Raw genomic sequence first — 23,887 nt, 5'->3', positions numbered from 1 at the left:
TATATTACTATCAAACTTCACAGCAACAACAATCAATTAAATAATTGATTCTACGCACTCTCTAATATGTAAATAATTAGGAGATTCAACACTGAATAAACGTTTTAAGAATTTATTAAAGATCCTTCTTAACCAAACCCGCATTTGAAACTTTCTAATGCACAAACTAAATTTATTGCCCATGATTCAGTTTAGATGAACACTTATTTTATTGTAACTTAACAAAAATCATACTAGCAGCAGTCCAAATATTAAAAAAAAGATTAAAATTTTTAAATACTTAAAAAAGGTCTTGCAGTTTACATTTGCACAAAGGAATTGCGCACAGTATTAATGGACAATTTGCAAAAAAATTTAACAGCTTTATATAATGAACATTTTGAAAAATGCATGGATGGATTTCTTTTACTATTTATGCTGAGTATTAACTACTATCAACGTTTTTGTTTATAAAATTTCCCAACACAACTTCCCAATAAAAATCGACTACTTATTAAAAGAAAAGTCGATTTATTCGAATAAAAAACATTTTGCTGGGTTTAATATATTTTCAGAAGAGTTTATTAACAAGTTCCTTATATAGTGTTCCGGTTCTTTCCTCAAAAGGTTATCTTACATATTCAAATTCGTCTTTTTCAAATGGCATGAAAAGGAATTTTTATCAAGTTTCTGTTGAAACTTGGTGTGGGAAATTTACACAGAATAGCCAAGGGAAAATTGGGAAGCTTGGGATTAAGCTAATGTTATTTTTTTCCAGCTTTCTTGGGAACTTGTCCACCTCGCGGTGGTGTTATGGGGCGATTTGGATTTATTCCTCCGTATGGAAACTTTTTCTTATCTGCTGGCTTTAATATCTAGAAAGGAACAAGGTAATCATTGTATTTAATGAGCTCTAAACAAAAATTTTTATGTTATGTATACTATTTAAAACACTAATCCGAAATATTTTGTCATCCCTTATTCAGGTTGCCACAGTTTTCTTAAGAAATTCTTCGACTTTCTCAGTATTCCTTAATCATTTCCTGGGATTTTTCCATGACTTTCCAAGGATTCTCCACACTTTTTTAACCCAAAATTTTACAATTTCTACTGAAGTAAAAGTTTCCCATTTGAAAACAATTATTAAATTCCCCAATTTATTATTTCTTTAAATTCATTTTTCCCATATTTTTAGATTCCTTTTTTTTAACTTCCTTGTCAATGTTCTCCAGGTACTCTGGCAACCCTTTTATTTAATTGTGAAAAGCAAAAATTATTTGGGCAGAACAATTTCTTAATATTTCAGGAATTTTTTTTATTTAGCTCTGTAAAAATAGACATTTTTTACTTACTAAAATTACTTTTTTTAGTTAAAGTATAACATATAAAAAGGTTTGCCAAGATCTTATCAAAAAACACGTTAAATTTAATATGGAATATTTTAAACATACCTGGAAGGAGCACATGAGTGTCTCATCCACACTCATCATGGCACCCGCATTGTCAAATTCACCACAGTAATTTGGAGCAGAAAACAATGTTACTAACTGTCGTTTTGCAAAAAACTCATAGCCATCTTCAACTACCTATAAAAAATATAAACAAGGAAAATAGATATAAAATCTCAAGGAAACTCATAAAATGGATAGTCAGTGTCCCTAAACCATTTTTTGGGTATTAGCCTATCTGATTAATAATTATTATTAAACATTTAATGAATTGTTAAATGGGAACAAGATTTGGAATGGTCAAGCAATTTTTGGACAAGTACGGAATTTTTTACTAAGATTATAGTAATAAGATTTATAATTTGTATACCTTTCTAAATAAATACTTTTAATACATTTAAGATATATAATTTTTCAACCAGATATTAATGAAAAATGATGATGGGGTACTATTTCCAGTAAATATTCACGCTTATTGGAAATTGGGAGTACAGTAACAAATTTCCCGACTTATCCAGGTTATCCCTGTCCATTTTTGGAAATATCCCTGGTAAATTTCATGTTTTCATAGGTAAAGATACAAAGTGAAATTTTTTTTTTTAAATATCACAAACTTCATTTTACTTTATAATAACATATTATTGCTACAAAAGTCGCTCGATGACTTAGGCCTAAGGGGGTGCCTTGGGTATTAGCCTAGCTGATTATTAAAGGTGCCGGACATGAGTGCCCAAGAGAAGATACCTAATTTTTCTCTGCGATGCAGTTTGTTGATTTATAAAGTTGCTGACTTTTTACGATATTATTTAAATTACTTATCTGACTTTTTTCCCTATTTGAAAATCCCTGACTTCTCCAGGTTCCATACGAACCCTGAGTAAAACCCAATCAAAATAAAATAAACTTACTTGATGAGCTCTACATATAAGATCAAGGTCATGTTTGTGCAAAAACTTGGCAACAACATCAGCTCCAAATGTGTAAGACACACCCCTATCATTTTCTCCCCATCCCATAACGTCCTTGTCAGGGTCAGACCATAACAAATCACATAACAACCCTTGATCGGGAACGTCAGTAGGACGCATTATACGACGAATTTGTTCCATGGATTGCAAATCGGGGCTCAATCCTGTAAAAATTCTCAAATTAATAACTATCAACATTGATTAGGGGCCGTCCATTAATTACGTGAGGCGTTTAGGGGGGAGGGGGTGGGTTTTCGTTAAATATAACGTAATTTTTTTTCCACAAGAAACAGCGTAAAATTGAGAGCAAAGTGGGCTAAATTTATAAGTAAAACATGTTTCAACTAAAATATGACTAAATGCTACACAATAACACCTTTGCGCAGTGGCGTAACTACGCCGATGCAGTGCATTGGGACCCACCGTAGATAGGGTGCCCATAAACCTTCACTTTGTCGACTATCCGATCGGTGTTCCACGAAAAAAACGCCGTATAAATAAAGTCAATTACAGAGAAAATTAAAGAAGAACATACATAATAAATATAAATGCGTCTGTTGTAGTATTGTCCAAGATTCCAATTACGAATTTTTCCTTTCCAAGTCCGGCGGCTACCAACGTAGGAATAACCGTAAGTTATAGATTCCATCCAACCGCGTCGACGTTTTAGCCGATCGACGATCATATTCAGTCTTATAGATTAAAGGGAATATAACCTCTGATATTTCTGTCGCCCTCCGAGGGTTCCAATATTGTCCGCTGCCTATCATGGCTTTCCACGCCTGCGGAGCTGATAATCGCTGATTGTGAAGGGAAAATGGAAATTGATGGGGTCTTCCATAAAGAACACGTTGGAGGTTCTATTCCCTTTAACGAAACCTGATTATACCGTTAGCAATCACTCATTTGACTCAGACGAAATTAAAATTGTAAGTCCTTTTTCTATTCTGTATTTTTTATTACTTCATTAATTTAACATAACAGTGATAGTGCATATAGTTAAGAATTAAGCTTAATAATCCTGAATTAACGTTTAAGATCAAAAATCTTAAAATCAAAAGTGAAACTAAAACTATTGCTGTCCTCAAACACCCCATATTTTTCTGATGTAGTAGGGTACACTACCACACAAAATATAATAGTTTGTTTAGGTAATACTAATATACCATTATATAAAACCCATTTTAATTCCAACTAATTCTAAAGTTCTACGTAGGCTATGATGGGAAAATATAATAATAAAACCTTTATAGTTATTCTCTTTACCGAAAAAACACGTTCAAACAATCTTATTCTGTTAAAATACCTTGAACACATGTGCATTGTGCACCTTGTTATTTGCAATTTAAGGAGTTCTACTTTACTTCACTTTATTTTGCAACTGCCTTGAATTTGTTCATAAAACTGAATACACGATGGTGGCGTATTTAAATGTTTTGTTAATAGACCGTTTCCAGACAACGTTCTGTCTATACTAGTCTTAAATATAAATAATAAAGCAAATATTTTTTTTAAATAAATTTAACGCTATCAAACACATACTAACGTATTTACACTAAAAATACGCATTTTGAAAATCTCACGTGATATTAGGGGGGGAGGGAGGGGGTTTAGCCCAAATCTCAGGACATCTCACCAAGGGGGGAGGGGGGGTTGAAAAATCGTCAAAATCACCTCACGTAATTAATGAATGAATATCATAGATTTTAAAAAATGCGAAAAGGTAGTATTATCCTCTCAATTCCAGTCCATTTGTGGTTCATATTAAAATGTTAATCATAGAATTGCAAATAATTTGCATGCTGATATTTCTTGAATGAGATTAGTAAATTAAGTCGTATAAACATGTAAATCAACTATGTTAAAATTATGTCAATGAAAGAGTTAATATTTTCGCAATAATAATCAACTATGTAATTGGTCTCAACGTTACACCAACAAATGACTTTTTCACTAGCGCAAACTTCTTTTAAAAGCTTTCATAAAATATTTTAAAACAAACCACCACTTTACTGACACAAAGAAGAGTCATTTATAATGGCAGGAAAATACGGATGTATAGATTAAGGAAGACTATGGTGAACCTGATGATTTTCATAGTAATGGGTGTGGTTGACAGCTGATCAAGGTTTGGCTCGTGCCTTGCTAAGCCAGACTTAGCTCCCAGTCTAACCTCAAATAGAAGTTTACTTAGCTCCTTTGCTCTATTTCTAACCATCTAAATAAGTTACTTTTAGCAAAACTAGAACAGTTTTCCGAAGAGCATGGCAAATTCTTCCCGATCTTTAGCGTGGGAAGTCTGGGAACTAATCGGGGTATCCTAAATTAGTTTTCTGTATTTCACCCGAGTGAGTGTCCTTCATTTTCTTACCACAATGGGACTTCTTAGCAATGGCAGTAAGCTAATGAATTTGATAAAACACGTATGTTACGTCTCACATTCATTAGCTCTGCCCATTTCTCGAGCCGCTTTTAAAGCACAGTGCCAATGGGACCTTTAGACATTCCAAGTGTATACATATATAGTTTCCTGATAATAGTTTGTTGTATAGGACAGCCACTCTGTATACCTTCAATATAATACACACGTACCTCCATGACAACAAAATATTTTCTCATCAACAATGGCAGCAACAGGAAGACAATTGAAACAATCAGTGAATGTTTTCCATAATTTAATGTTGTACCTCCTTTTACCTATAAAAAGACTGACTTTTTTAGTTTATAAATATAACAGTTAATAATTGAATTATCAATAAAACCAATAACTTAATGGATTAAAATTGAAGTTTAAGAATCTTGTGGCAACAAGAGAAAAAAGGTTGTACAAGTGATCGAAGTACAGTCCTGATCAGAAGTTTCTGGCCATTTTCTCTTGGCAGCCATTTTGTTTCTATTTTCGGTAGAGAGCCGATTGAGGGCTTTTTTGAAAGAAAATCCTCACGAAAATAATGTAGGTGAAAATTAATGCCCTACCACAATTAGGGGGCGAGCAAAGCTTGAAATAGCCAAACCCCTCCAAAATGATGTCATGAAAAAATAAACTGTCGTGCCTACGCTTATTCGAAGCTTCATAATATTCGGAAACATAATCTGGTTTCATTTTTCAAATCTGATTTGTGGTTGTAAAGTTATTGAAGACATAGTGATGACGGAAAACATGAAAATTAACCCTAATTTAATTTTTAAGTGAAACAAAGCAAGTGTGAAAGTAGTATTTAAAATAATATCGCTCGAGACCATGATATTTTTTGCTTCACCCCAAATAGCGATATTATTTATTATTATTATTATAATCCCATAACATGGTAATTTACCTCAAGCTATGCAATAAAAATAAAACTTACATTCTTCATAAAATCCATATATTCGATTAATGCTTGCGCATTCATGATTCCCTCTTAGTAAAAAGAAGTTTTCTGGATACTTGATTTTGTAGGCTAACAGAAGACAGATTGTTTCTAATGACTGTTTTCCTCTATCTACGTAATCCCCAAGAAATAGATAATTGCTTTCAGGTGGAAAGCCGCCATATTCAAACAGTCGAAGCAAGTCATAATATTGACCATGAATGTCACCTGCAAATAAAACATAAGATTAATTAGAAAAGAAAAGAATGGTACAGAAGCTCGTACTAATTAAACTTGCTGAGGTTAATGGTAATAGTTAGTGTAGGGAGCTGTTGGCTCGCGTGGCATGAAGGGCTTGCCACCACCCTCCTACGCATTGTAACCCGGCCACCTGTTACTTGATCACGCACAAGCAACATTGCTTATGTGGGCGAAGGTGGTGCCTTGGGTATTAGCTCTATTTAAAAAAAAAAAAATTCTACTCTCACACAGCATGGTGAACTTAACCAAACCTTAGTTTTATAAGGCTGCATTAGTAAACAAGAATCAGTAAACTAGTGTTTACATCTAACATTAACATTACAGCTGCGATATTATAAATATTTTAAACGCAATACCAAACTTTGGTTAAAGTCAAACCACATGTTCCTATTTTTAATATTACTATTACTGTTGTTATATTAACAGTATTATTTTAAAAGCAATAGCAAACTTTAATTAGTCAAACCAAATTTTCCTTGGTTAATATTACTACTTTTGTGACACTTTAAAGTATTATTTTTAATATTTTAGAAGAAATAGTAAAACTTTATTAATATTAAAACTATTGTGATATTAAAAGTAAATTTTTAAGTAACAGTAAACTTGGTTTAAAATCAAAAGAAGTGTTTCTATTTAAATATTACTACTATAGCGATATTTAAAGTATTATTGGTTCAAATTCTATTAATTTATGTTTGTATAATTCAATAGTTTATACTTGGTTTTTGCTATGAAATTTTGACTAAAATTTGGCCCCAATCCTCCAAATATTTGAAAAATATAATTCAAAGAAGAGTGCCACCTATCAGTCTTTCGCTCGTAAACAACAAGCTCCTGTCACCCCCAAGGTACAGAGCGTGCACAAGCCTTAAGTAATAACGTAGGCACCGATACGTGTGTACTGGGAGAATGGGAAAGGGTTTGTGACGTCAGTGGAGTTTTTTTAACTTTAATTTACAGTTTTCCCCTTGGGCAATTTAAAGTGACGTCACTAGTGGGCTGGTTTAGATTGATGGGAAAGAAAATAAAATTGGGTGGCTACAGAAAGTAAGCTCAGGGAACATTAAAATAAATCGGCCGGGTACTTGCTTATATATTGGTTAGAGGTTTTAGAGGAACCATCCATATGAAGAGCTTATGGCTAGATTAGGTTTATCTTCATGAGACAAACTCAATGGAGAAGAAATCCTTTTCTTAAAACTTCGCTGAGTCTGTGGCTCAACAAGCAATGAAACCTTGCTCTTACAATAACTTAGAGCAGCAATAGATGGGCATTGTTAAACCAAAACTGTCAGTGGGAAAACCTACAGTGAGATCCAATACTCAATGATTACTGAATATTGGGTATTTTGTTGATCTCCTTGCAGAAACGGACCTAAAGTGGACAGCGGCACTCTTTCCACAAATTACTTTGATACAATAAGTTGAGAAAATAAAAGAAAAAATTACCACAAATTTTGAGAGGTGCTTCTAGCTCTAATAATATTGGTTGACTTAAAAAAATTTCCCTTGATTTTAAGCATAAGCCCCTGATTTCAGCCTCTGTCAATTGAACATTTTTTCCAGGTCTTGATCCACGAACTAAAATGAAAAAAAAAAACATTAAAAGAGACCTACAAATTCTTACTTAAAACACTTTTAAATTTTAATTATTGAACATCTTTATATTTATACGATAATAAACACATTTTGTACTAACACAATCAGGGCAATTAATTTTTCAACAATTCGCCGGAAAGTTTTGGGACCCATCCTCACGTTAGATTTCCTCAATTGTGAACTAGCTTCAAAAAGCACGGTTGCTATTTTTTTAAAGTGACAAAAGTATATAAGACTGTACTTTTATCGTTGTGTATCCCACAAACTTTAAGGATGCTGAGGGCCCAGGGATAGAAATTCCACGATTTTTTTGGGATACCAAAATCAGTAATTTAAACTAGTTTTACAAATTATACGGTGACCATGAGACGCTGCAGGGGTGGATAAAGCTTACTCCCCAAAAATTTTCATGATATGTGTGATTGAAAAACAAGTGGTTTGAGTGATTACCTAAAATCCCTAAACTCTGTGGAATGGTATCACCCACCCTTGACCAACAGGGTAAAAATATTATCAATATGAGTTCAATATTTGTGGTAGAAGATAACACATTCTTCAATGTTTTTTCACTATTGGTTTAACACTAGAGCTATTTGTTACGATAAGAATATTGTAATAATACAATGCAAATACTTTTGCATTAGTAGGAGTTATGTTTTCCAATAGTTACAGTATCATCCAACAATGAATTCTATGGTATTGTTCTACAGAACCAAAATTTAGCTCTACAATTAAATTTGAAATTGATGAGCATTTTGAAAGTAAGAACAGTAACTACTGGACACCTTGAAATTGATATCCGCCACTTTGGGCGAATTAATAGCCTTGAAATTTAGATGGTCAAAAGAGAAAAACCAAGGCTTAGTTATTTACCCTAAAACTCCTGTTAAAACTATATTCTAACACTAACGGAAACTAGGTTTTAAGAACAAATACACTGCATACCTTCTAGAAGTCTTGATATTATACTATCGATATTTAATTTTTCCGCATCTGCCATTGATAAAAATAACAAAACCAACTTTTACACCAAAACTCACACCTTTCCTCACCCCAAAACCAGACTCGATCCTAAAACAAAATAAATAACACAAAGCAACAAGTTAGCCCGACAATCGTGGACTTCTGCTGCAATGCATTATTTTTTTAAAGGCAAAAATGGTGTCAGTCATATGTCTTAGACACCACAGAAACGAGATAAGAATCCAGAAGGAAAAGAAATCTAAACTATAATTAGCAGGTTAAGCCACCGCCAGAAAACGTGTAGGGGAAACTTGAAGGATTGAAGAAATATTTTTATTTATTTATTTATTTAAATCTGCTCAATAAGCCACCAGTAGGGCTTCTTGTTGAGCATCAAAAACAGATTACAGAGTAAAGGTAGAACAAAAAAAAAACAATAACGAGAAAAAAAAAAGTTATAATTAATTCAAATGAGAAGCAATGAATATAACAATTAAATAGTAATGGTAAATTGTGCGATTAAGAATAAGCTAGTATAAAGAGAAAATAGACTAAATTTAAACCATATAACAAATTTAGGGGAGAACTTTTATGGAAATAGTTTAAAAAAAGTTATAAACATTTCAATTATGAAGCATTGACTAAGGACAAAATGTAATGAAAAACATAGGAAAACACATTTAATATTAGAGATTATAGGAGCAAATTGTATAGACTAAATTAAAATTCATATAACAAATTTAGGGGGTGAATATTTTACGTAAATGGTCAGAGACTTGGCGGCGAAATGTGTGTCTATTAGGTATTGATACGATATCATTGGGTAAAGAGTTCCAATCATTTATGACCCCACAAGAAAAATGATTTTGTCGTTGAGAGGAAGAGACTCTAGGCTTGGCTAGCTTTAGGGTGTGACCGCGGGTACGAGTGAGGTTAACGGAAAAGAAATCAGAAAAGTTTAGCAATAAGTTGTTGTAGAAAAAGTCGTGGAGCAAGCAGATTGTTAATACGATGACGCAAGTGAACAGGGTCGATACGAAGCAAACGCAGGCGAGTGGTGGCAGGGAGACGAGGAATTTTGTGGGAGAGTTTAGTAAAATAATTTTGGGCTTTCTGGAGGGCAAGTATGTCTGATTGAAGGTGGGGTTACCAGACTGGGGAGCAGAAATCCAAGTGGGGAAGTACCAGGGAGTTATAGAGAGTCTGGATAGTTTTGGGGGAGCGAAAGAGTAGGTTACGACGGATTACACCAGTGGTAGAACGAATTTTTTTAGACACTTTGTTAACTTGATTAGAAAAACGCAACGAGGGATCAACCATTACACCAAGATCACGCTCTGAGAGCGTGGTTTTAATTGGGGCACCATTAATGCTGTAGACAATATTTGGGTTAGATTTACCAAGGTGTAAAACGGAGCATTTGTCAGTATTGAAGGAGAGACCCTTGGAGGTAGCCCAAGAGACAACAGCATCAAGATCTGATTGCAGTTTGAGGCAATCAGCGGAAGTTTTAATACACATATACAATTTAGTGTCGTCAGCGAAAAGGGCAACGAAAACCTCGCGAACAGCTTGAGGGAGAGAGTTTATTAGTACATTAAAAAGCAGGGGTCCAAGAATTGAGCCCTGGGGAACCCCCGAGTGAATAGCCGACCAATCTGACTCCTCACCATGAATCACAACGCGTTGTCGGCGGTTGGATAGATAGTTTGTGATCCAAGCAAGCGCATCGCCACAAACTCCAGCATCACGCAGAGCAGAGAGGATGGCAGCGTGGGGGAGGGAATCAAAGGCTTTAGCGAAGTCGAGAAAAATCACATCAACGCTAAAGCCCTGATCAAGCCAAATTGACCAGTGATTAGTAGCGGAAATGAGATTAGATAGGCAGGAGCGCTTCGGGAGAAAACCATGTTGAGCATTAGCAAAGAAGTTGGTGGAGTGAAGAAAAAGGCTAAGCTGATCAAAGACAAGGTATTCCTGTAATTTAGGTACCTGGTTTAATACACTAATAGGACGAAAGTTTTGGGCGAGGGAACGGGAACCCTTTGTGTGTTCAGCCTGCACCTTCTACAAGTTCCGTCTACACGTTTTCTGGTAATAATAATAAAAAAAAATTATATATACGAATATAAATTTAGTCAAGAATTATGGTTACTCTTTTCATATTGAAGTCATTATATACATTACGGTTTTCTTTTTCGTTGTTTATCAGTAGGTTACCAAAGTCTAAAACAAAGTTTCGAATATGGTTTTTATCCGTTGGACTAGCATGTGCTTCCACAAATAGGAGCTGTGTTGAGTGTTTATTTATTTATTTTTAATTATTTATTTGAACAATAAACATCTGTGAAGTCGTTGCCGCCTTGTATACAGACTTCGGATTAGATACAAAAGTAGTGTGGTTCCAGAATAAATGTACCACAATGAGCTCATATGAGTGAGAGAAGAAAAAGAAAAAAAAATAATATAAAAAAAATTGAACAGAGCCCTGGGGACTAGAGTATAACCATAGAAATCGGATAACAAACTAGAACAAATTTTTGAAATTTGGTCGTGGGGTCCGATTAGAACTTTTAAAAAAACCTGCCTTTGGCCCATGCTTTTCGTTCTGCTGGCAACGAAAGTTACGCCATCGGTGCCTAAAATTAAATGGCCGACTTTAGCTCGACGCTAATGCGTTTTTTTTTAATCTTTAAAGTAACTTATGTTTAATTAAAGTTGAAGAATGGCTCAAAAATGCGTAATCAAATCTTTTCACAGGCTAGTGTTAGAAATAGTTTTCTTTTTACCATAATTTCCAATCGCTAAGAACGCACTAGAAAACGCGTTTCTTTCAAATTATAGATAGCTAGTTTTTTTAAATAAAAAATGAAGAATGGTTAAAAATTCCGTAATTAAATATTTTAGGAGTAATTACTCAAACAAAAACATCTTTTCACGGGTTACTGTTAGAAATATTTGTTTTACGAGCAATGGTAATGGGGGAAACCGGTGCACAGTAATGGTTTATCGCGAATATCTACGTTAATATTGTATGTACGGCTATAAACCCAATTATGAAAATTAGGGTCCGGCTATTTCCCACAAAATATGTTCTATGATCATTTTACATACGAGCAATCGTGGTGTCGTATTCGCGGTTTTAACGTTGTACCCGAAACGCGTCTTACAACTTTGCGCCTTCGTTGACTTAAAACGCATCCGCCGCTCTTCATGTAACCGCGTTTAAAAATTACCACCCAGCTAACTCTTGTTATTTTTGAAATAAATCGCTTGGAAACGAAGCTAATGTGAAGGTTGTGTGAGACAAAATGGTGGGAAAGTCGGAATAATGGGTCACTTCAATTTAAGTTCATATTGAATAAATCCAAAAGACCAGTATCAATGCTTTGAAAAGAAAACACGACACCGATGAGACTTTTCGACATGTAGAACGCGAGCGAATCAACCTACCAAATGATATAAAAAATATTCAACATACAAATTTTCCCGTTTATATGAACCTAAATGTAATATAAAATGGTCTTGAAAAATCGTTTATTGCTTTATAACATTCAAAAATAATATTTTTAACACGCCATGTAGATAATCTGCTCGTCTAGGTAAAGTTTGCGTTGTCAACGGGCGTATTGGAAAGCAAAATGAGATTTTAGAAAGTAGGTTGTAATTCGGAACGATATTAATACTTTTCGCGAATTTGGTCAGCAGTGAATTATAAATATAATTTGAAATAAGTTTCAAGGTTTATTTAAAAGCTAGTTTCATAACTTTTAATCCATTGGTTCGTTCAGAATTATTCTTTAAAGTAGAGTAGTAGACGAAAATTTGAAGGCGGTGAATCTTTCCCAGTCTTAAGCCTCGGTTTAATCTACTGCGTATTTTGAAACGGAAAAACCCGATTACTATCGTTAAATCTTGGATTAATAATATGATATTTTTAATACGAAACAAATAACGAAATACGTGGAATTTTTGGCGTTAAATAAGCTTAGAACGTATTTCGTTATTTGTTTCTTATTACAAGGAGCGTTCGCCATCATTTAACCAAGATTTAACGATAGTAATCGGGTTTTTCCGTTTCAAAATACACAGTAGATTAAACCGAGGCTTAAGACTGGGAAAGATTCACCGCCTTCAAATTTTCGTCTACTTTAAAGAATAATTCTGAACGAACCAATGGATGAAAAGTTATGAAACTAGCTTTTAAATAAACCTTGAAACTTATTTCAAGTCATATTTATAATTCACTGATGACAAAATTCGTGAAAAGTATTAATATCGTTCAGAATTACAACCTATTTTCTAAAATATCATTTTGCTTTCTAATACGCGCGTTGATCGGGTGGCAATTTTGATTTGAACTGTGGGCTAAGAGCAGCCGATGCCCCGCCCTTAGAATCAGGGTATTTACAGCTCACGCCATCTGTGTTGGAATGAAGCAACTATACACGATTTCGAAATCTTTATTATAAAATAAAATTAACACAGATGGCGGGAGGTGTAAAAAACCCCGATTCCGAGGGTGGTATTAGACTTTTTGTTTAGCAGATATATTTTCTTTTAAAATGGCAAATCGATGGCTTCCTCGTAGCTCTATGTAAACTGAAAAACCAAATTAATATTTTATCCGTTTGTTCGCAATATTGAGGGAACAATACATAAATTGTTAGATTATTAGTCAAATTTACTATCGCCTCTCATCCTAAAGCGAAAAATTGTTTGCTAACACGCACCATGCCTTGCCTCAAGACAGAAATTATACATGTTTATTCGTTGAAAACAGATAAAAATGAAAGTTAAAAGTTAATCATGGATTGGCAACCGAAACGAGTTTAAGTAATGCGGCGGATCCACGCTCTTTCAAGGTTGCTCCTAATAGACGCTTCAATAAAACAACTTCAAAGAAATTGCTTAAAAGTAACATTTCCGATAGTCAAGACTCAGGACCTGCAAGGTACGGTTTATATAGTGCTTGTTAAAATAATGAAATCTTTTCACTTGTACGGTTTGCATAAAAGTGTTTCCTTTTAGCCAGGTAGCTTTTTCGGCGTATTAATTAAGGCTTAGAAAAAACACGACGTTCTATTTACAGGTGAAAAGTTACCATTGTTTGAACAAGCACTATATAAATTATAAACAGAGACATGCAGGTCCTGGCTCTCGGAAATGTTACTTCTTGGCAATTTCCTTGAAGTTGTTTTATTGAAGTGCCAATTGTATGCTATTATCGAATTTGTCCAAAATGTCTAAATCTTGGAGTTGTAATTGCTCTGTGTTACAAAATAATGTAAAATTATAATAATTGCAAATATAAACCTTTTGTTGCTTCTATTTCATCAATCATAAACCTCTAATACGTGGAATTGCCTACGAAGTAACTGTCGGCCAAATAACAATAGCGTCTGCTAATACACCACCTTTCTAGTTCTCAACGGCAACTAAAAGAGGATGCAGTGATAGCTTTCATTCGTCAATATCCTGGTGTTATATTGACTAAAACGGCTTAAAGGGAATAGGCCTTCCATAAATTCAGAACGATTGTTCAACTTGTTCTTCAGATAGTACAATCAAGCATGTATGGACGAATTCACTAGCTCTCTTTATAGTGGGAGAGATGGGAAACATTGTAGTGGGAGAAAAATAATAAGAAATACGGTCAAGTCATTTCTTGGATTAATTAATGCAAGGTCGTTTTATGGAAATGCCTTTTGAAGAACGACGTTGGATCATCGATGGTCGATTAATGAATTATATGCTCTTGCCGCTAGGAGCGCAGTGTATTGACTTTTAGCGTGAATGGTCTATAGGAGCCCCTTTTCCTACAGAATTAGGAAATGGCCTTCCAAGAGTGAGCTTAATCCTTCACAGAAGATTTCGCTAAGCAATTCACAAAAATTTGGGTAGTTCTTGTCGAAGTATACCGTACAGCAGATTTAGCGGACTGTGAATGGTAATTTGAAATTAAATTACTGCCTCTTCAATTACTACAAATTGTGATGTCTGGTGGTGATCAACTAAGTAGCTATAGCGATTGCTAACTTCAAGAAAAACACTTTATTTACTAAATAATAACATATTACAAAATCTACACTGCATGCTTATCCTCATCCACCTGGGTAATCAATTGTTCACTTTCAAGGTAGCCCTTATCTCAAGATGTAGCGTCAATACACAGACCACATATGCAGATGACTCTAAATTGGCATCCCCTGTTGCATCACCCGAAGATCGCTCATACCAAAAGTGACATAAGACCCAAAAGTGTGTCAACTCTACATTTGCGCCCGTTAAAAAATTTACTGAGAGCTAGTCTCACAATAGACTACATAACTATATTTAGTCTATGGTCTGGCGCGATTTTATCTCTTTGATTTACTCGCCCGTAGACATACGTTCTAAAACGCCTCACTCAGCGACGCTGGAGTAGAGAAAATTTTAAATTTTTGATGACGTATTTTCAACCCCCCTCTCCCACTCCCTCTTTCTACTTCGCGACAAGCTCCCATTAAATATTATACCATACTGACACACTTTTGGGTCTTATGTCGCTTTTGCCAATACGCGACCTCGGTGTCTGGGTAGATCCCTCTTTGATCTTTGGGAACCACACTACCAGAATCGTTAAACGAATCAACTCCATTACGGACCCAACACGACGAAACTTCTTCTTTCGCTCGACACGCCTGTAAGGTTTTTAAGGAAATTTACTGAATCGTGAGTATTGATTGTTTACAGAAATATTCCTAGCCCTTGCTCAAAGATATTAATTCACCAAGGCGGGGGGAAGATGGCGACAAAATGCGAGTCGTGGCCTTATCGTGGAGTGAATTAAATCTGAGAGAGGGGATTACATACAGGGGAAAGAAAAAAATAAAAAAGAGGGGGAGATTCGAATTCAGAATGCAAACCCTTTGTCGTTAATCAATCACAAAATCTTTATTTAACACTCAAATTTATAAATAACACTAAAATACAAAACAAATTAACAAAATTGCGGGGGGGGGGATTGAGGGGATAATTTTAGTTTGCTTCTAGTGATGGTTAGGCCATCTCTACTATGATTCCTTTAGCTTTTTCCAACATAAGAGGGACAAATAAAACAGGAAAATATTCACTCTTTGACCATAAATTTGTTAATGAAACTATCTCTTACTATTTTCTATGGGATCGGTTCCTATATCCCTACTCTCAGGCATCTTGGGCTCGAAGGACGGAGGGGACAGAAATTAATATACACTTACACTAAATAATAAACACTACAATTAAACTACTACAATTAGATATTCGATAATTACACAATAGCAATGTTAACTCACAATAAAACTAAACAAAAATGGCTACAACAAGGGTACAATGCGAACTAAAAAATATATTCCGAACTGTATAAATACACGAAGCAAAATAAACTCTCAACCTCGAGGGGGCTTGCTTTAAACCTTTTTCTCGAACAATAGCGTGGGGTTAAACTTTCTTCTAAAACTGTTTCTCTACTTTCACTGGCTACTTCGTATTTCGACCCTGGGTACTCTACATTGTGGGGGGGGGGGGGGGGGGTATGATGGAAATTCTACTCATCATTCTATTTCGGTGTCCTCCGCTACGTTGTCGTCTCTCCGTTTACGGGTTTTCTCGTTCCTCGGTTTACGTAAGATGCCCGACACACGCACTTCACAGAACGGGACGTCTTTGGGGGCTGCTTGTTTACGCGTTCCTTTATTCACACTTTTCTTTAATTCTCTTTATTTACTCGTCTACGGTTTGGCGGCCGGATTGAGGGTTTATTCCTATATTCTTTTACTTCACAAGCTGACGGGGGCGTAGGTACTTCAGGTTTCAGTCTGAAATGTCCGGCTAGGCTAGGGAATCGGTCTCGGTCATCTGGTTTTCTTCCCTCGGTACGTCTAGATTTTGGGTGATCAACAGGTGATTCGAGGGTGCTGAGGGCATTACGCTTCCCGGATTCATTACTGCTCGGCTTATACTCTTCCGGTCGGAATGTCCTGGCTGTGGGTTATCTAGGCAATCATGGAGGGTTGTTCCGATCATGTGGTTTGCATTGAGGGTTAATTAATATTTAAGCGCGACTTCATCGCACATTATTTTATATTTATTTCGACATGGTTTCTCCGGATAATGCAGGTGGACTTCCTTCCTGGTAAAAGTTGAGTTCTGTCGAGTTCTGCCAAAAGCAGAGTTCTCTCCAGTTCTCTACCGTCCTGTCCGTTCTGGGGCTTTGTCTCTTGGTTTTGTTCCGATTATTGGGGGGCGGGGTTGAAACAAAAAGCAACTGGTGACCTCCCATTTTACTTAGGTCATTGGTGTATTTAAGACGCGTGTCTAGTCATGCGGTGGTGACGTTGTCCGATTTACAAAAGATCGCTTGGGAAATGCCAGAGAGTCTCGAGATTCCCGATTTTCTGTCTCCAAGCGGAAACGTCCGGGCACCCTCTTGACCCTGTGGCGACGGCCTTGGAAAACGAGCGCTTTTGTTGGGTTATCGCTACCTGGTAGTTAATATGAAGCCTGTGGACTTGAAATGATTTCATGGGATCGCTGTAAGCTGAGGGAGCTTTACTGGTTTAGTTCGGAAAGTTTTAGGGAAAATCTGGGCTGGGAAAGTTTGCTGAATGTATTGCAACACGGTCTTGTGACCGAGAGAAAAACACTTTCATAAGCGAGGGATTAATATTAACGTTGCCGAAGGCAGGGATTTAGTTTATAATTTATATTGAGAGAATGGTTTAATTAATTATCTTAATTTTATATTTTATCGTGGGGTTTGATCGAGTTCTATAAGGCGTATAAACAATAATTAATTTGTATGTATGGTTCAAAAGTTATTTAAGTTTTTAATTTATCATCAAATTAAATTTATATTTAACACGGGGATTAGTTCCATTAAATAGAGCTCGGAATTCTAAGAAATTTGACGTATGGGGCTTTACGAATACTTAACAAAAACTGTAAATTTAGAGGGTCAAGAGTGCGGGGAAAACGTAATAACAAAAGTAAATAAACACAGAAAAAGTAAAAAAAATAAGTATACGGGGGAAAATGAACCTGAAGGGTTACACGCCTTATTCGTACTCTATACCTGCGGTTCCCAAACGGTGTTCCGCGGAACCCTGTAGCTATGTAGTTAATAATCAGATCTGCAAAAAGTTATTGTTAAAGAACATTATTACGTTCAACACCTAATTAGACAAAGTAGACAAAGACCGCGTCTTCCATTTCGACGTGGTTACGAGTAAAATCACCAAACAAAGATTTGTAGACCAAAAACTACGCTTATTTTTCTTTTGTTGTTTTTTAACGTGAAATATCAATTGTCCGAGTAGTATTTAAAGCGTTTACATTTCAAAGTTAAAACATTTTCTCAGCTTGGCCGATTGTTGTCCAGTATGCCTCTTTACACTCGAGATCAGCGCGCTCATATGCTAGAATTATTTTACGGAGAAGGTCGTCGTAATGCTACTCTAGTAAGTCAGTTATTTAGACGAAGATTTCCCAATTGCAGACCAGGTCATACGACGGGTCTTAGAGTGGGTCCGCGACTTCAACAACTGGGGTAATATCAATCCGAGGTTTCGTGGTCGTGGTCTCCAGGACATCGACATGGAAAACACCATACTTACGTACTTCATCGCCTATCCTCGAGCGAGCGTCAGGACTGCCAGCTTTGACTTAGGGTTGGATCGAAACTACGTTTGGAGAACACTCAAAAGACACCATTTTCATCCTTATCGAGCGACACTTCACCAAGGACTGCATTACGGTGATAGACAGCGCTGACTCGACTTCTGCAATTGGTTTTGCCTCATGGCTGACGCACACCAGGAATTTCACGATCAACTACTGATGTCCGACGAATGTTCATTCGGAAGAGATGGGCCTTTCAACCGTCAAAACCAAAATATGTGGTACTACGAGAATCCACACTGGGGATTTCCTCACCGCCACCAAGTGCAGTTTCGCTTAAATGTGTGGGCTGGTCTGTTAGGTGACAGAATTATTGGCCCGTTCTTCGGGCCAAATTGTCTGAATGGTCAAAACTACTTGGAGTTCCTTCAAAATGAAATATCCAACGTGTTGGACAACATTCCTCTGGCCGAGTACAGACGCATCTGGTTCCAGCAAGATGGGGCGCCACCTCACCAATATCGTGACGTGGTTGCATATCTAAACGACGAGTTTCCTGGAAGATGGATCGGAAGAACTGGTCCTGTTCGTTGGCCTGCAAGATCCCCTGATCTAACACCACTCGACTTTTTTCTTTGGGGATTCGTAAAGGACTACGTATACCAAACACCTGTGACGAGCGTTGAAGATTTACGACAAAGAATCATCGAAGCATGTCGCCGAGTGACTCCAGAAATGGTTCGTGGAGCATTTCGCAATATGCAACATCGTGCATATTTGTGCATTGCATCAGAAGGTGGCATTTTTGAAAACCTTTTGTAGAAGTCATCAAAAAACATTTGTCACTTGGGCTAATTATTATTTGTTTATTTTTCGAAATCTTATAACTGAAATGCATGTTACCTACAATTCGTTAAAGGCTATTGCCTGCTAGTACAACTTGTTTTTTCCCCCGACCTCCAAACTCAGTGAAAAATAGGTCTTCTTCAACCTAACCAAAATTATTTTTACACTTTCGACTATGCCCTACAACTTTTCTATTGAAACATTTTGCGTGACACCTACCGGTGAAAAATTTTCCAAAACGGCACAAAATCGTTCGATTTTTCTGAAATTTAGTAACCAAAGCCTTCCATACCTAACAAACAAACCCTGAAAATTTCAGAACCCTAGCATAAATACATTTTGAAAAAAATGGCCTGATCGAACAAATTGAGACACCCTGTATACTATTATTAAAGATTTGTTATTATTAAAGATTTATAAATTTTAAGAGACATTATTTACGCGTCAAAACGCTCTAAACACCTCTACAGCCTTCCAAACTATGTATTCTAATATGGCGCCTTCGCGTAAAAAACTTGTCTCTTTTTCTTCATTTAATATTTATAAGGTAATATTTTATTTTAATTATGAATTATACATAAATATATTGCGAAAAAATAGTTTAACTAACTATACCTTGTTTTTTCTAAATAGGAAAGTGGAAAACCGAAGAAAAAACATTTTTCCGCGATTTCGCTTGTATTCCCCGCCTATGGTGATAGTAGGTTTTTGGTCTATGTAGCGCCCCTATCGGGATTATTCATACACGCAAATTACCATTAGATGCGAGATGATTGGCTGGGCCGCTAAAGCGCGGTACGCGTGATCGAAGTTGGCCGTGTGTAGGGTGGCACCACAGGTTCTTCATTCAAAAAAGAAAAAAACTAAAAGGAAAAACCAAGCAAGTTACTGTTACAATAAAGTGTGACAGGTTTTTTCGGAAATATATTTTTGGTGAAATGTATAATGAAGATGTTCCAACTTCCTCATATACAAAGATGACAAATGGCGAAGGTGTGTACGCACTGTCTTTAACGATATTTGGTCAGAAAATTGGTAGAATTTAGCGCTGAATGTTTAGTAAATAGTTCACGCCCCCTTGTCAGTCCATGCCTTCAAAAGTTCAAAATGGGTTTTCATGGAGTTGGTTAGGCTTTAATTGGTGAAAGAATGGCGTATGGTATAGAAAAATATCTTGAGTCTTCCAAATAAAAATTTAAGATTAACTTAACTCATGCAATAACACAGCTTAAGGTTTATTAGTCACTCCTGTTACTTGGCAATCGATTTTTTTGATTTTAGGACACATTTCCTCTATACAAAATCCCCCCCACTTATGGTCAAACGCCTTCCAATATACATACAATATCCAACCACTGATGGGCTCTACTCTAACCAGATCCACATGTTTCTCCTCTTAAAGGTTTACAGAATCATTTAAAAAATTGTGTTAAATTTTGGGTAGTTCCTCCTACTTCCATTATGTGACTCAGGCATACCTTCCGGCCTATTAAAACATGAATCTGTAACCCAGTTGTCTAACAATACCACTTTTCTTCAAATATTGTGCATACCACTGGTATATATGGCAAGTAATGGTTTATATTGTATAATAATATGTGAAATCAAGAAAATCAAATGTTCTAAAAGTTGAATATATCTACTACAAGATCTTAAACTTAATTTTCATTACTTTACCCATACCAAAAAATTGGTATTTAGTTTGTATTTAGTTGGTATACACATTATTAGTTAATATTAACTAATTGGTGTTAAGTAGGCTCAAGTTGCCAGCATATTTCAAGTTACTAGTTAAAGGAGTAATGAGTTGTTATTCCGTTGGTAGGAAAATACTTTTTTCTTTAAGTTTGAAATTAGTTGGTTTTTAGTAGTCAGAAAATTACATTATTTTTAAGTTGGTTTAAAGTAGTTAAATGTAAAGGGTTGATTCTGGTCTAGTTGGAAATAAGTTGGTTATTAAAGATGATTTAAGTTATTTTTAAGTATACATTTGTTCCAAATACAAACTTAAAACCAAATTGAGATAATGGTTGTTTTAAGTGGTTTTTAGCCAACTTATTTTTTGGTAAGGGATACAAGTCTTCTAAATTTTAAAAGTCTTAGTCTGGGAGACTTGTCACTTTCCACTTCGGAGGAGTAAGACTGCTGTTGTAGAAATATTCTCTCAGGCAGTTCAAAAATTAAGTGGTCTAGGAACTTGGTTTTAAGTTTGTATTTGGGACAAATACCAAATAAATACTAACTAAAACCATACATAAAAACAACTTATTACCAACTAAAACCATACTGCCAACTTAATATCCACTTATTACCCCTAACTAGTTTATTGAAAAATGCTAACAACTTAAAACCAACTTAATACCAACTAAAATGTGTTCGGAGAAAAAAGAAAAATTGTAAAAAACGTCAAGTAAAAAAAATATCTCGCTGTGGTTCCATATCAAGTTTTAAGTAGCACTGTAAAACTTCTCACCATAAAAAATTTCATAACTTTACCACCTTTACCACCTGAGCTACACGCGATTTAACATTTTTCCCTATGGAGAAAAAAGAAAAATGGTAAAAAACGTCATGTAAAAAAAATATCTCGATGTGGTTCCATATCAAGTTTTAAGTAGCACTGTGACACGTATCACCATAAAAAAATCCACAACTTTACCACCCGAGCTACACCATTTTTTATTCCTAAAGTTGCGGAGATGTGGTGCCACTTAGAATTTGACTTTAAAAATCACTTATAAACGAAGATGCGCGCGTCCAAGGCAACAAGTTGGTTATAAAATTTTATCCAGTAGGTTTCATTGAAAAATAAAAATTGGGTAGTCGAGAGTATAGTTCAAGGCACGTGTATACCAATTTTCAGAACTGTATACCAATTCCGAACAATTCGTTTGTACTTTCAAACTTAAAAAAGAAGTATTTTCCTACCAACTGAATAACAACTTATTACCCCTTTAACTAGTAACTTGAAATATGCTGACAACTTGAGCCTACTTAACACCAAGTTAATATTAACTAATAATAGGTGGTTTTTTGAGCAATTTCAAAAGTGTAGCCCTATGACGTCATTTTACTCCAATTCTATCTTGACGAAAAAAACGAGTTGGAGTAAGAAGGGAGTAGTTAGAGGTTAAAGGTTATATATTTCTTTTGTTATTAAGATGGAGACTGGTGGTGAGATCATCAATATAGGACTCATTTTTCTTATTTATTTAATAATAATAATAATCAGCTAAGCTAATACCCAAGACACCACCTTAGGTCTAAGTCATCAACCAACTTTTAAAGTCATTAAATAGCATTTAACAATTGGATATTCGTTATTAAAAGCTTGCCACATGTGAAGATGTTCAAAACCCGTTATGTTTTCGTGAAACGAAATTTAAGCAGACGAATGTTCTATATAAGCTAGATTACTCCCTCTACACCTCCTTTCGAGGATAAGTAAAAAGTGTAACGTATGAGCTCTGGAACAAGCGAACAAAATTTGGGACAGGCTAAATCTTACCCCGAGAACAGGCGAATAAAACGTTTTAGGGTAAAAAGTTTACACTTTTTGTCCTGGGACAGGCGAAAAAAAACCGCCTATTGTGTATATAAACTAAAATCCAACTTATTTTTTGGTATGGGATCTATGACTCTTTAAAAGGTTGATGGATCCAGTTAATGCAGTTAGGAGAAAATGGAAATTTAGGTAATACCCCTTACCCAAAAATAAGTTGGATTTCAGTTTGTATTTAGTTTGTATACACATTATTAGTTGTTATTGAGTTGGTATTAAGTAGGCTCAAGTTGTCAGCATATTTCAAGGTACTATTAAAGGGGTAATAAGTTGTTATTCAGTTGGTAGCAAAATAATAATTAATTAGTTGGTTTTTAGTAGTCAGGAAATTACAATATTTTAAGTTGGTTTTTAGATGTTTCCCTAGTAGGATTTAAGTTGCTTTTAAGTAGTTAAATGTAAATGTTGATTCTGGTTTAGTTGGAAATAAGTTGATTAATAAAAAGGATTTAAGTTATTTTTAAGTAGGCATGTGTCCCAAATACAAACTGAAAACCAAGTTGAAATACAAGTTGTCGTAAGTGGTTTTTAGCCAACTTATTTTTTGGTAAGGGACTAACTTGAAAAATATCACTTAAACCATATTGCCTATCTTTATTATAGGAACTATTACTGGCAAATCAAATTTTCAGTCTGTATTGGAATTACCGGCACATTTGAGTAGTGCTTGTGGTGAAAATGTTGAAAATGAACTTGGCTCTCCAATTGATGGTGTAAATGATGACAATTTAAATTTTTTTCAAACATGGGAATTGAATTACAACGAAGCTGCAATTTTCTTGGAAGTATGAGTTTTTATTTTTGGTATTACAATTCACTAAAGCAATACACATAAAGAATCAAAATATAAACTTATGATATAAATATTGACTTGGATTATTTGCGTTTTAAAATTTGAACAATTCTATAGTTTGAATAATTTATGTGCGTTTTTGCCTTCTTCATATTATACGTGGAAAAATTAGAAATTAAATTTGACTTTAATTAGTGTCCACGGTATCATGTGATACATGGTTCTATACATTTTAAATATTTTTTAAGACTAACGAGTTCGGCCCCTCTTTGTTTATTTCTAGGTTTTGTTTTTTTCTTTTTCTTTTTTTTTAATTTAGTTTAACACCTGACGACGACGTCGGTGCACGCCCTTACCAAAAAATAAGTTGGATTTCAGTTTGTATTTAGTTTGTATGCACATTAATAATAAGAGCTGTAGCGGCACTTATACAATAATTACGATTAAAGAGAAATAAAAACCACTGTATGTATAATAAA

At 35.2% G+C, this 23,887-nt stretch overlaps 2 protein-coding genes across 3 annotated transcripts in view; one reads left to right on the top strand and one right to left on the bottom strand.

Annotated features, from left to right (window-relative positions):
- Window positions 1–490: 490 nt before the first annotated feature.
- On the bottom strand, window positions 491–8,710 carry LOC149959033 (serine/threonine-protein phosphatase PP1-gamma catalytic subunit B). The gene is made up of 7 exons (XM_090166378.1): window positions 8,551–8,710; window positions 7,456–7,587; window positions 5,743–5,973; window positions 4,988–5,092; window positions 2,336–2,559; window positions 1,431–1,565; window positions 491–854 (listed from the first exon to the last, which is right to left on the bottom strand). The coding sequence occupies exons 1-7, from the start codon at window positions 8,603–8,605 to the stop codon at window positions 744–746; spliced, it is 993 nt and encodes a 330-aa protein (XP_090022504.1). The 5' UTR covers window positions 8,606–8,710; the 3' UTR covers window positions 491–743.
- An 11,182-nt stretch (window positions 8,711–19,892) lies between these two features.
- The window catches only part of LOC149959032 (two pore calcium channel protein 1-like), a 36,037-nt gene continuing 32,042 nt past the window's right edge, over window positions 19,893–23,887 (top strand). The window contains exons 1-2 of one of the 2 annotated variants that reach the window (XM_090166373.1): window positions 19,893–20,046; window positions 23,219–23,400. In XM_090166373.1, the coding sequence (XP_090022499.1) occupies window positions 19,992–20,046; window positions 23,219–23,400 (237 nt within the window). In that variant the 5' untranslated portion in view covers window positions 19,893–19,991. The remainder of the gene's footprint in view (window positions 20,047–23,218; window positions 23,401–23,887) is intronic. The other variant, XM_090166374.1, reaches the window with a different exon arrangement.

The sequence above is a fragment of the Leiobunum rupestre genome, chromosome 2 (assembly GCF_980474605.1).
Source record: "Leiobunum rupestre chromosome 2, qqLeiRupe1.1.hap1, whole genome shotgun sequence".
Lineage (NCBI taxonomy): Eukaryota > Metazoa > Arthropoda > Arachnida > Opiliones > Sclerosomatidae > Leiobunum > Leiobunum rupestre.
This window is presented reverse-complemented; position numbering and strand designations above follow the sequence as displayed.